We start from the raw sequence: 14,691 nt of genomic DNA, 5'->3' as shown, positions 1-14,691 counted from the left end.
GACCGTGGGCGATTAATTAATTAATTAATTAAAAAAAAAATCAATGCATTAATTGAGAAAAGGACGTGGTCACAATTTCGCCGATAGATTTGAAAAAAAATTACTTACAATTGTTATCAAATAGTTTAACAAAATTTGGAAAGTAAATTTTAGCCCGCAAAATTTGAAATTTGAAATTTTTGTTCTGTTTGGCGGGAAAAAAATTGTACTTTTCTTATCTTTGTAGATAAAAAAAATTTTATTTGTCGCAGAGAATGAAAAATAATTATTCGCATTTGCGGGCTTTTTCAGACAGAAGCCCGCGCTTTTTAAAAATATTCAATTACTTTTCATTGTCATGATCGCGGGCGATTAATTAATTAATTAATTAAAAAAAAAATCAATGCATTAATTGAGAAAAGGACGTGGTCACAATTTCGCCGATAGATTTGAAAAAAAATTACTTACAATTGTTATCAATTAGTTCAACAAAATTTGGAAGTAAATTTTAGCCCGCAAAATTTGAAATTTCAAAAATTTTTCACATGGAAATTTTTTTTAACTTCTAATTGATGACATTTGTAGTAATTTTTGAAATTTTCAATTAATGCCCAAAATCTTTGAATATTTTAAAAAAGTGCGGGCTACTGTCTAAGAGTTCCCTCAAATTACGAGTTTGTATGCCTGTTTGCCCGGTCAAAAAAAAAATTGATCAATGTAACAAATTATCAATTGACTCCAAATAAAATTCAAATTTTCAATCAGATAATTTAAAATCTCAGCGTAATTGCTCATTAATTATCTCATTTAATTAAACAGGATCCCGAAAAAAAACCGCAGATTTCAATGCAAGTAATTATAAAAAATATAGTGCGCAGCGGAATAAAACACGACTTTATTTCGTGCGATGGCAGTCAACCTTCCGTCTGAAATCGTCTTGTTTAATTCTTGCCACACAATATACTATTTTGTTTTTATTCTCCTTATCCACTTTGTCCGCACACAATAAATATTATATTTTATTGAATACAACACATTCGCTATAATAAAAATAATAATTATCAATAATTCACTTTATTCAATGAATCCTAATAATATTTATCGGTCTAAAGAAAATATTATTGCCATCAGACCAGTGCACATTTTTTTATCTTTTAAATCATAACTCTCATTGTTCATTTCTTTCTTTCTTTCATTCATTCATTCATTTTCTGATCCTTTAGTTTAAATTTTTACAATATATACATCTTGATTATTACAAGTCAAAATAACTATTCAATATATTTATCAACGATCGAACATCTACTTGATAGGCTCGTGAATTATTTACGTTTATTTACGTAACTTATCACATTTCTAGTACGGTTAATTTTTTTTCACATATTTTTTAATTTATAATTCAAATATCTATCCATAGTAGATCCGAATTACCGTAAATTATCATATTTTGCCGCAAAATCCCGCGTTCATACGGCGAACCTGCTGCATTTTACGATAAATTACTGCATTGCTATAAGAAATTTATCACATTTTGCGGTAATTTACAGTAATATCCAGTAATTTTCGGCAATTTACCGTAAACAAAATACGACACTACAGTAAAGTACTAAAAATTTTTCAGTAAATCCGCAAGTTCACGATGAAATGCCTTAATTTTACGGTAAATTACCGCAAATTACTATACTGCTGTGGGAAATTTATCACATTTTGCGGTAATTTACAGTAATACTCGTCTATTTTCGGCAAATTACGGCAATTTCCCGCTAACACAATACGACATTACAGTAAACTACTGAAAATTTTGGTAAATTACCGCAAATTAATGCACTTCTATGGGAAATTTATCACATTTGTCGGTAATTTACAGTAATTGCTGGTAATTTTCGATCAATTGCGACAATTTACCGTAAACATAATAGGACATTACAGCAAAGTACTGAAAATTTAGCAGTAAATCCGCACGTTCAAGACGAAATACCGAAATTTTATGGTAAATTACCGCAAATTAATGCACTGCTATGGGAAATTTATCACATTTTGTGGTAATTTACAATAATACTTGGTAATTTTCGATCATTTACGACAATTTACCGTAAACATAATAGGACATTACAGCAAAGTACTGAAAATTTTGCAGTAAATCCGCAAGTTCATGACAAAATACCGAAATTTTATGGTAAATTACCGCAAATTAATGCACTGCTATGGGAAATTTATCACATTTTTCGGTAATTTACAGTAATACCCGGCTATTTTCGGCAAATTACGGCAATTTTCCGTTAACACGATACGACATTACAGTAAACTACTGAAAATGTTGCAGTTAATCCGCAAGTTCACGATGAAATGCCTTAATTCTACGGTAAATTACCGGTAATTACTACACTGCTATGGGAAATTTATCACATTTTGCGGTAATTTACGGTAATTTTCGATCAATTGCGACAATTTACCGTAAACACAATACGACATTACAGTAAACTACTGAAAATGTTGCAGTAAAACCGCACGTTCACGATGAAATGCCTTAATTTTACGGTAAATTACCGCAAATTACTATACTGATGTGGGAAATTTATCACATTTTGCGGTAATTTATAGTAATATCTGGTAATTTTCGGTAAATTACGACAATTTACCGTAAACATAATACGACACTACAGTAAACTACTGCAAATTTTGCAGTAAACCTTCACGTTTACGATGAAATATCGCAATTTTACAGTAAAATATCGCACTGTTACCACAAAATATCCCTGTATTGCCGCAAATTTACGGTAAATTATCGTACCTACTGAAAATTACCTTCAAATACTCCAACGCTGCAAAATACCGTAATTCGGATCTGCTAGGGTATTTATTACTTTTTTATATAAAGAAAAAAAATAATTATAATAGTAATAATAAATAAATGGATGCATCAATAGCTTGTTCTCATGGAATACTTACACGTGTCCCACACAGCAGAGATAAAATTCAGGAATAATCCACTTTATTGCAGACATGTGCAATTGTAAGATCGGTTTAAATGATTCATCTAATAATCTTTTAATACCCGAGCAACCGAGCGACCAACCGGAGCTTCATCGGTACGTGGCACCGAGCCAGCAATTAGATGACTCACGCGGTCTAACATCCGTCTTAGCACGTTTATATTTTATTCGTTCATTAAATTTATTCATTTATTTTATTTATCTTTCTTCCTTTGTTTATCTTTCAGAGATAACTTTATCATGTCCTTTCATGGCTCATGAAACTAAAAATATAATTAAATAAAAGTTATTTAATTATTAACCTTCGGCCACTATTTCCAATAATAATCGCCGGAGACTATCGAGACCAGTCAGGAATCCGCAGTCTGGTCCTTGATGCACCGTCGAATTTGAATGACATGCCACTGAACTTGATGCTATTTTATGTTCAAAGGTCGTGTGGGCAAAATCGATCATTCTGATATCGACCAACGCATCGTCAGGTTGATTTTTGCTGTCGTGTTTTATTCTTAGTCTCTTGGTCGCACTTTTGAGCTCTTCCTCTTCATCATGATGGTCCTGAGCTTGATAAATCCCCAGCCTGTGACCTGGCCGCGTTCTCTTCAGCGAACATTTCCCACCCAGGTCTAGATCAGAGCTGATATCATCGGAATTTGTTATCGTGTGCTGACCAACGCAGCAGTACTCGTTGTCGCTATCACTGCTGCTGCTGCTGCTGCTGGATGTGCTGACGTCATGACTACTCATGTTACTCTCCGCGGCATCGAATGTCCAGCTGTCGTAGTCCTGACTCGGCACCACAGTCGCGTTTATTAAATTAGACGGGGGATCCATGAAAACGGTTTCTTCATTTATTGGATAAAAACCGGTTGCGTGTTTGGCTCCACGTGCCGCGGCTTCGCCGAAAGCCCGATGCAAGGTCGACTGATTAACTTCCTCGTGACCGAGGTTGAAATCCGTCGAGGCATTGCTGTGATTGCCGTCGAGGAAACTGTCGGAATCGTGGGTAAGATTTTCAACGAAACTTGAGGATTCGTTGGACTCTTCTTCAACCCCGAGTGTTGTCAGCGGACTTCTTGATCGACTCGAGTAATCTTCCATTTGAAATCCCTCGTAAACGACTAACAGGGAGCTGTAATAAATAATTTTAAAAATGAGTTCATTGGTGTTTAGTTTAAATAATTGTCGTTGTTAATCTTAAATGCTTAAAGAGACTTGACCGTGAGAATAAGAGAGATGATGTTTGGCCCTTTCTCGCGCCCTTCAGCAGTCCGGAGGCTGTTGAATATTACACGATATTCCCTATTGCACTGGTGGAATCGTATGATGCAATTCTACTCATTTGTGTGTTGTTACGATTTTTTGTGAGGTTTTTTTTGTTTTTTGATAATTAGTTTTTTTTTTATCAAAAAAACAAAAAAGAAAAAAAATGGTTGTTGTAAATTATAATTTTATGATGATGAAAACTTACCAAGAATAGAAACGATAGCTGCTCTGTCTCTCGATAGCTCGACGAAGACTTTCCAGCCGGGCAATTACCCGTTGGATCACGTGAATTCTAAGGCAGTAGCCATTGTGGAAGAAGCGATACAGTGCGGCTTTGAAACCCTCCTCGTTCAGCTCACGGCCCCAGTACTTATCTCTTTTCACATACTGATCAATATCTGCCTGATAAACCTAATTTTCAATAAATACATTGGTTTTTTTTTATTCATTTCATTACTTTCCGTCTGAAAAAGGCAAATTGTCATCCGAAATGCAAGTGGAATTTGAATTATTTATTTACTTTCGTTTTAAGGGGGATAGCCACTGAGGATCGAAAAAATAGGTGATTTTCGGGAATTTTTTTGACTGGAATAATAAAGGAATTTGGGGATCGGGTTTTTTTTGTTTCCTAAAGTATACATTGAAGATGATTCTCCTAAATTTTCATTAAAAAATATCATGTTGTTACAAAGTTATAAGCATTTTTGTGGAGCAACAAAAAAATTTCCCCCACCACGGTGTCATCTCTGACTCAAAAACGGATTATCAGAAACAAAAAAACCAAACGGCGTTGTAATCTGTATGCATGTGGTTATCGTTCCACATAGGGGATTTTGAAAATTTGAATTTGAAAAAAAATGGCGACATATTAAAAATTTTTTCGTTATTTTTTCTCATTTTTTTGGATTCAAACAGCCCTAAAAAATCTTAAAAATCAAAATTTTCAAAATCCCCTACGTGCAACTTTAGCTACTGAATAGACGAATACGGCAAAAAAAAAAGTTGCGAATCGGTTGATATTTATGCAAATTACAGATGCCACCAGTTCAAAAAAAGTAGTTTCGAGAAAAATGCGTTTAAAGTTTTTAGTCGATGGAACGGTCAGTTGACGCGCTGTCACAAAAATGACTATAACTTGAAAAATATTCGGAATTTTCATATAAAACTTTAGATACATATTTTTGAACATATACACTTTGATTTAATAAAAAAAAAAAAAATTTTTTTTTTGAAATTTCACAGTGGCTTTCCCCCTTAACCGACAATTGAATTAAAAATCAATTTTTCATTGACATTTTCATGAATTTCGAGATCAAAAATTTGACAGAAGGATGGAAATTTAAAAAATTATCCTGTAACACAAAAGAAAAACAGGAAAATCCATTATTTATAAAATTTAAAATTCCCGCCATTTTTCAAATGACCGATTTTTGAAATTTTTGAACTCAGGTATTTTGGTACCTAGTAGAGGAATTTTGACAGCCTGCAGTTCTTTTTAAATTCCACTATGGGGACAAATGCAATAGTGAGGTTTCTATGAAATTTACTGAGGAAAAATAAAGAAAACTCACCTGCATGCCACACAACCTCACGCCTAAAGAAGCAGATGTACTTGCAGCACACTTGGCTATTTGTTTACTGCGTTTTTCAGCAGAAGCATCATCTCCATGTTGTCTTGTTCCCATTTTTAAATCCAATATACAAGGATGTGTATAACAACCAGTTATATTTTCCAATAATAAAAAATCTATATTTACTTTATTATTAAAGAAAATTTTTCGCTTTTCTCTGATTAATTTTTAATACGAGACTCAATATCAGATCATTTTTTTTTACTTTTAATAGACGAACTTTCAAATATTCATTATAAATTCGCATTCAATTTGTAAATATTTATGTTTAAAAAAATATATTATATAAATATATATACTTTAATTATATAAGAAATTAAATGCAATCAATATCTTACATGTTAAATAAAATTTTTAATCAATGTGAAGGTTTACATAACAATAAAAATAATTTATGATTTAGTAGCCTTAAAAATAAACATAAATATTTAAAAATATAATTATCCAGTAAATTAATTTTATCAAAAATAATTACATTAATGATAATTTTTTATCTTTATTAATTAAATAAAAAAATTTACATTGGCATTGAGTCTCTCAGATAAAAATTTTTATTTTTTTTTTTAAATAAAAGGATACATTGTTTATTTGACGCATTATCCAAATGTGATTCAGGTTTCAGTACATCGACTGTACTATTTTTACGATGAATTTTCATTCTGTAAAATATTTATGTCAATTAAATATTTATATTAATTAATTTTAAATTATCGTTTAAGTAAAATTATAAACTGTAAAAAATCGGGAGTTAATTCGGAGTAATTTTGAATTTTATTTACATCCGGACTCACTCCGTGACTCGAAGTTACGGAGTTTAAAAAAACATCCCGCCGAAAACGGAGTAAAGACGGAATTTTTTTGAAAATTTTTTTAATCCGCATTCACTGCGATCTGGAGTTTAAATTAAAAAAAAAAATTTGCCTTTGGAATTTCACTCCAAGGGAATTAAATAAATACGCAGTCACCTGGTCCGCATTCTCCGGATTCACTCCGCAATTTTTTACAGTACTGATAATTTATCATAAATTATTTATTATTATTTATAAATAAGTCTTAGTTCAGTGTTTAAATTTATTAAGAATTAAATCATTTTATAAATAAATAAAAAAATATTTTTATATAAATAATATTTTTTTTTATGAGTAATAGTAACATTAGTTAGAATTATTACAGCATAAAAGCTATAAAATATATATGTATATATATTAAATTACTTGATAATTTGGCAAGGATATCAAGGAAGTAATAGAGCTGCCAAAGAAATCGTTTTGAAATTAATCACAGGCATTTAAATTTAAATAAAATATACAATCAGACGGCTCTAAATTATTATGATGATTGATAAAAAAAAAGTACATTGAAAAAAAAATTCTGTAAGAGGAATAGTTGGGTTACGGAAACCATCTAAAGTTTTTCAAATCGTAGATTGTTGATAATAAAAATTTATTTGCGCAATTGTTTGATTGTCAAATGAAATTTTAAAATTTTTATTTGAAGTTCCTGTAAAAAAAATCCAGTTCTGATTCATTTTTGTAAAAAAAAAAAAAAAAGAAGAAAATTTTCTCTTAGGGCGAGAAAAAATTTCTTGAGTCTTGAGTCAAAAAATCCTTTTTTTCTGTCACGTTACTCATAAATTTGAATACTCTCTAAATATGAATTAGTGATTTTTCACTAATTTTAAGTGAATATTCACTAATTGTCAATGCTACAATCGTACCACGCAGAATTAGTGAATATTCACTAAATGAATATGTGAATATTAGAATTCACTAATTTGATAAGTGAATATGAGAATCCACAAAATTAAAAAGTGAATATGGGAATCCACTGATTTCATCGGTGAAAAAAAATATTATAATGCGAAAAAAAATATAAGACACTTGTAATTAGATCCGAAATGTGATTAATGTATTAGAATCATTACTTAGAGGAAGTATACATGATTTTAATTGATGAAAAAATCCCGGTGACTGCTGGGCTCGAACCTGCATCCTTCCGATTCAAAGTCTTTGATGCTATTCACTGCGCTGACCTACACATGTGATCGCGTCAGTGCAAATAGTATATTCGTTATGATACCAAACAATAACTGATGAAGAAATAAAAAATCCGTGATGTTATGATTGACGTACTCTTCATATAAATATATTATTGTTCTGTACTTCTATTTTTTTTATTTTGAAAGTTTTTTATTAAAATTTTTAAAAATACCACCGTAATTATTAATTATATTTATATCTAGTAAAATATTTAATTATTTGCTAGTTAAAGTTACTAGTGAAATTGTGAAATTCATAAATTAAGAAGTGAATAACCGTTTCACTTGTAGAAATTATGAAAATATCGCTAGTTCAGTAGTGAAAATCACTAATTTGCTAGTGAAAATTATAGTACTAAATTTATTAGTGAGAATTCACTAATTTGTTATTTAAATCCACTGATTATGAAGTGAATACTGCTTCACTAACGTAATTAATGAAATTTCCACTAATTCATGTTTAGAGAGCACGTAATTTAATTTTTAAAGGATATAATAAATAATAATTAATATCAAAAATTTTTATCGAAGCTGCTGATTCCCGATTAAAATTTTCCTTTTACATAAAATTAAAAATAATTATCTACCATCAGCAATACTCTAGATGGTTCCACTATACTTTTTTTCAATGTACATCACACTTGTAAATGCAAAGATACAATATCATATTTTCAAAATCCAGATTTATAAAATTAGTATTGTACCAAGGGTTAAATGGCCCTCTATTGCGACTCGGTTGCGGTTCGTTATGTCTCACAGTATTGAGATCATGGAAAAAGAGAGCCAGCATCTTGCGGAGGGCTTGTAGGGCCAGGACATGAACCACAAGAGCCACCGGCTGCCTGTGTAACAGAGCTGTCATGTGGTTGTAACTTGTAACTCGTTACATGGTACCATAAAAACTTGTCCTCTACTGCAAGTTGATGGTTAATTTTTTTTTTAAATTAACATCAGTTAACCGTCAACTGGATTTCACGATACTCTTATATTTTATTAAATATTATTATTAATTACTAATCATTAATCATAAATAATTAATAATTAATTACCAGACAAGTGCACAAGCATTTACATTTAAATGAATAACAAAAATATTTATCTAAAATATATCAATTGTAAATAAATATTAATACAGTGCAAGTAATAACTTTTTTTAAAAATTATTACCTGAGAACGTCATCTCGCTTTCGTTTCGTCGAACCCTTTCCTACTTGGGCCTGATGATGAGGCGAATTTTCAGGTTCTCTGAAACTGGGGCTGTATCTCTTCTCAACTTCACCGCAACTACTGGAGGCCTGAATTACACCTGAAACATCAGCCACTTTATTTAGTTTTGTTGTTTCAATTAAGTAATAATAATAATATAAATATATATTTTTATTTTTTATTGTCCAGGGAGTCACATTTATTTTTTAAAAATAATTCGCAATTTTTTTCTATAATAAAAAAAAATATAAATATTATTACTATGGATTAATTAACGTTTGTTTGGTTTATAAATACACTGAAAAATTAATAACCATATTTGTGTACATATACATATATATAAATATATATTTAAGACCCACCTTTGTTTGGTATTATTTAATAACACATATTTATAAATAAAAATCGTGTCTAGACGTTATTTAGATTATTATTTAAAGCAGCAGAGTACGAAAAGCTTGAAATTTTTTTAATGACTTTTTTTTATAACATAAATAAATAAATAAATAAAAATAATACACTGTAAAAAATTTGAGGAGTGAATGCGGATGACTGCATTTATTTGATTCTCTTGGAGTAAAATTCAGGGGAATTTATTTTAGTATTTAAATTTCAGATCAGAGTAAAATTAACTTCTGATAGGAGTTTATTTTGATATTAAAACTCCGGAACTTAAAGCGACAGAGTGAATTTGGATTTAAAATCCGTAATTACTCCGCTGAAAAAAAATTTTCTATTTATTCCGTATACGGATTTATTTTTTTTTTAACTCCGGAACTACGAATCGGAGTAAATTTGGATTTAAATAGAATCCAGTTTACTCCGAAATCACTCCATTGTAAAAAAAAATTCTCTATTTATTTCGTATACGGAGTAATTTTTTTTTAAACACCGGAAGTCTGAATCGGAGTAAAATAAAATTCAGTTTACTTCGAGATCACTCGGCTGTGAAAAAAAATTTTCTATTCATTCCGTATACGGAGTAATTTTTTTTTAACTCCGGAACTACGAATCGGAGTAAATTTGGATTTAAATAAAATCCAGTTTACTCCGAAATCACTCCATTGTAAAAAAAAATTCTCTATTTATTTTGTATAAGGAGTAATTTTTTTTTAACACCGGAAGTCTGAATCAGAGTAAAATAAAATCCAGTTTACTCCGAAATCACTCCACTGTAAAAAAAATTCTCTATTTATTCTGTATAAGGAGGAATTTTTTTTTAAACACCGGAAGACAATCAAAGTAAAATAAAATTCAATTTACTCCGAATTCACTTCACTGAAAAAAAAAATACTCTATTTATTCCGTATACGGAGTAATTTTTTTTTTAACTCCGGAACTACGAATCGAAGTAAATTTGGATCTAAATAAAATCCAGTTTACTCCGAAATCACTCCATTGTAAAAAAAAGTTCTCTGTATAGGGAGTAATTTTTTTTTCAAACACTGGAAGTCTGAATCGGAGTAAAATAAAATTCAGTTTACTCTGAAATCACTCCACTGTAAAAAAAAATTCTCTATTTATTTCGTGTAGGAATCGGAGTGAAATAAAATTCACAATCACTCCGAATAAACTCCAAATTTTTTACAGTGTAGATAAGAAAAATGAGCGGAAGGAATAAAAAAAAAAAAAAAAAAGGTGATATACGTTTTTAATACTTACCTTAAATGAACAATTGAAGTATTATTGTCCCTTTAAATAGTCACAGCACAAAGTGATAAAAATAAATATCACGAATTAATAAATTCGCTGTTACAACAAATAATTACGAGTGATAAAATTGAATGCATAAAATAAAACTATACGTGAAATGTGACGTCAAACATATTATGAAATGCATGTATTTATATTTATATATATATATATAGATATGTATTACATACTAATTGATATGATATCTTATAAAATGAGTATCAATTAACGCAGCCTTTATAAAATAATTAATTTATAAATTATCATAATCTCTTGTTATTTATTTTTTTTCTTACTTTTAATTACATTTTCATATATCGTATATAATTTAAAAGGATAAGATATATGTATATATTTATATAGATATATATTTAATTATAATTTATTTATTTTTACAAAACAATAATAAATATAATAAATATCAAGTTAAATTTAAACGTAAGTATTCATAACAAAGTAAAATCGCGCGATAATCTGCATGAGAAATGAATAATCGATCTAAATATATGACGTCGGCATACAATATCTACAACCATGATTTAAACTCAAGCAACATTGACAAGTGGAATAACACAACACATTGACAATCGATTTTATTATTTATTATTATCATTTTAAATCTTTAAAAGTTTTATTATAAATATAAAAATAAATAAATAAATAAATTAATACTATGGTGTATAAGAAAGTCAAAGGTTTTTTTTTTCTTGACTTAACAATAGGACAATTGAGCTTATATTTAAAATAAAATAAAATCTAGTTTATTTTCAAAGAAAAATATAATTTATTCTGTTCTAATTTCGTGATTTTTTATCTTACCTTTGAATTTAGGGACAAACATTTGTATATCCTGAGGAATGTTTCGGTAAAAGTCCAGCTCTCTTTTATTCAATGGCTTGCAAATTGTATTTTGATTGAGGAGTAATAGACGAGTGTGTCCTCCAACCTGTAACAGATCAAATTAAATATTAATATGTTTATAAATATATGAGCTAGTGCTCGATACCAGTAACTTGCCCGCTATATTTTTTTTTTTAATTATTTTAAGACAATTATTTACTTACTGACTAAACTGATTTATCGTTGAGTCAGTTTTTATTTTTGTTTAAAATTTTGTTATTTATTTTATTAATAATTATGAGCGGGAATAAAGTTTAATTATTCTAGAATTTAAAAAAAATTGTTTGCTTCCGTGAGTCATAATTCCAAATTAATTTTTTTTTAAAAAACGAGACGAGTTTAAATAATTAATTATCTAAACTTATATAGAATTCAAAAAAATTTATTAGTCACGCAATTTTATTTATTAAATTAATCATTTTCACAAACGACCTCGATTTTTAATTAATTTTAAAAATCTTCCATAAATTTACGTAATATGATTTTTTATTACCAACAATAATAAAAAAAAAAGTTGAATTTTTATAGAATCTACAGGAAAAAGTTTTGAGTAAAAAAAATATCCTGGTTAACAGACGATTAAAAATTTTTGGATTTTTTTTTCACCAAATCAATGACAAAAAAAATTAAAAAATGCATGATAGTAAAGTTAGCAGACATTTGAAATTTGAAAAAATTTTTGTTAACAGATAAATAATGAAAAAAAAATATTTCTAAAAAAATGCAGATGTCGGAAATTTCATAAATTATACGTGCAATTTTTCGAAATATTTTTTTTAATATTTATTTTTTTGTCAAAAAAAATCCAAAACTTTTTAAATGTCTGCTAACTTTATTGTCATAAAAAATGCACATGTACGAAATTAAAAGAACTAGGTGCAATTTTTTCAAAATTTTTTTTGCAATTTATCGTTTTAAAAAAAATCAAAATTATCAGCTGGTAACTTCATCCTGAAAAAATTGAGTCCCAAAAAAAATTCCAGAATCCGAGTGTTAACTTCAGTCGACACTTTTTTTGTGCACAAAAAAAATTACGTGGGATCCACAGAAAATAAAATAATTTTCAAGGAAGCTGGCCACCGAACAATTTCCTGTTTGTTTTTTAAAAAAAGTAAATAAATTCGTCAAGTCGATAGCCGAAGGACATTGCAGCTGCACAGCGAATAGCTTTGATCCAATGGATCCCAAATTAAAATATAAATGTAGGTCACAGTGTATAGTTTGTCCTAAATAATCTCTCAACTAACCGAGTTAAGTCCGGAGAAATTTTTTACCAACCATAACAATCCATTGCGCAAACAAACAAACAACAATAAATAAAAATTTTATCACACATTCTTATCACCTCAATATCTGTAATTACAAAAATAAATCCATTTAAAATAACTGTAATGTAGCAGACAAATTTTAAATTACACAGTAAATAATTTTTAAAAAACGCACTTATTAATTTTTAAATTTTATTTTATCAATTATTTACTCTCAATAATTTTAAATTTCTTTGATGTCGCATTCACTCATAAATTAAATATTTTTAAAAACAAAAAAAATAAATTTAATTATTTAAATATAACCCTGCGTTTTATCATGCCCATGGCATTTATAAAACTTAATGACTCGTACGTGTTAAGTATAAATAATAATAATAATAACGATAATTAACATTTACCTGCTCACAAGTCAAGTTTATAAGCATGAGATATGAAAAAATAATCTGTTATATGCAAACACGCCATATGTCATGATTATTATCAAGTATAAATAATTTAAAATATATTTATAAAATTATTTTTTAAACTTTTTATTTATTTACTGTCATTTGTTGTGACACGTGTCTATTGACGTCAATAGTTTAATAAATATATTTGTCTAAGGTTGTTAAACTTTTGATACTACGGTAATTTGAATGAATGAAAAAAATCACAGATTTAAAATTAATTTATTAATTAATTATTTAATTAAATTACCTGATTATTGAGTGGGTGAAGTGCAACTTCTTCATCATGATCTTGACGAAAAGCAGTCGCTGATGAAGAGGTCGAGGATGAAATCGGGGACAAGTTGGTGCTTAAACACTTAGGATCAGTCTCTCCCATACCCCAAGCACTCTTCAAGTATACCATGCCAACGTACGGTTTTTTTAAAAACAAATATCTGATAAATTTATAAATATTTACCACAAATAATTAAATCCCTTGTCGTTTTAAATTTAAAAACCCCGTCCTGCAAGTTTTTATCAGTAATTTTAAAACGAAAAAAATATAAAACTAAAAAATGCACTTGAGTTCTTGGTGAATTACCATGAGGCAGTGAAAGGGAAAGACATTTATTTCACAGAGTTTATATTTAAAATAAACTTAATGCATTTCCCTTTGTTTTAATTTCATACAAGAGTTTTTAAATAATAATAATAATAAATTGTCAAGGTTTTGGTGGAAGTACACACTTACACTGCAAGAGTTTTTGTTTTATCACTGAATGTTGCTCACGCTCGTATCGTAAAACTTTTTTTCTTTAACTGAACGTTACCACAACGTAGCCTGTAGCATTACAATAATTTATTTTGTTAACGCGGTTATCGCATCAGCTGTAAATTTGGTGGGGGATAATGTGAAGGAGACACTGATATGTAACGACGACAATGATGACAGTCAGGAAGAAATCATGATATCAAAGATAACCAGGGATCCTCAACTGTCCTCTGTAACCTCGAGTTACATTTAGTATTACAGTATGTATCGACGTTTTTTCTCACGAATCCGATGTGCGATGTCACAACCCCCTTCACGTAACGTAGAGAATACCAGAGTGACTGAGTAGTGAGTTTAGTTGAGAAATTTCTGTAGTTTGAATTTATTCCGCTTCCGCCAGAGGCGCGGGAGTACGCGCGCCATTTTGAACTGCTGTTTTACCGGAAACTCAGTCATTATTATTTTAGTTTGGGGGAAACACCACTGAGGGCTCTAGTATACGGGAATTTTATTTT

The 14,691-nt window shown here is 29.2% G+C and overlaps 1 protein-coding gene across 3 annotated transcripts; it reads right to left on the bottom strand.

The window, feature by feature from the left end:
- Positions 1-196: 196 nt before the first annotated feature.
- On the bottom strand, positions 197-14,519 carry LOC130666124 (inositol hexakisphosphate kinase 2). Of its 3 annotated transcripts, none has more exons than XM_057466849.1 (8): positions 14,156-14,519; positions 13,673-13,859; positions 11,625-11,751; positions 9,075-9,213; positions 6,449-6,528; positions 5,810-5,985; positions 4,444-4,649; positions 197-4,104 (listed from the first exon to the last, which is right to left on the bottom strand). In XM_057466849.1, exons 2-8 carry the CDS (start codon positions 13,826-13,828, stop codon positions 3,270-3,272), a joined length of 1,719 nt encoding a protein of 572 aa, XP_057322832.1. In that variant the 5' UTR covers positions 13,829-13,859; positions 14,156-14,519; the 3' UTR covers positions 197-3,269. The 3 variants fall into 3 exon arrangements, with proteins under 3 accessions (XP_057322832.1, XP_057322830.1, XP_057322831.1); XM_057466847.1 differs by having other exon boundaries at positions 13,673-13,928; positions 14,006-14,518; XM_057466848.1 differs by having other exon boundaries at positions 13,673-13,928; positions 14,156-14,518.
- Positions 14,520-14,691: the final 172 nt, after the last annotated feature.

The sequence above is a fragment of the Microplitis mediator genome, chromosome 3, assembly GCF_029852145.1.
Source record: "Microplitis mediator isolate UGA2020A chromosome 3, iyMicMedi2.1, whole genome shotgun sequence".
NCBI lineage: Eukaryota > Metazoa > Arthropoda > Insecta > Hymenoptera > Braconidae > Microplitis > Microplitis mediator.
This window is presented reverse-complemented; position numbering and strand designations above follow the sequence as displayed.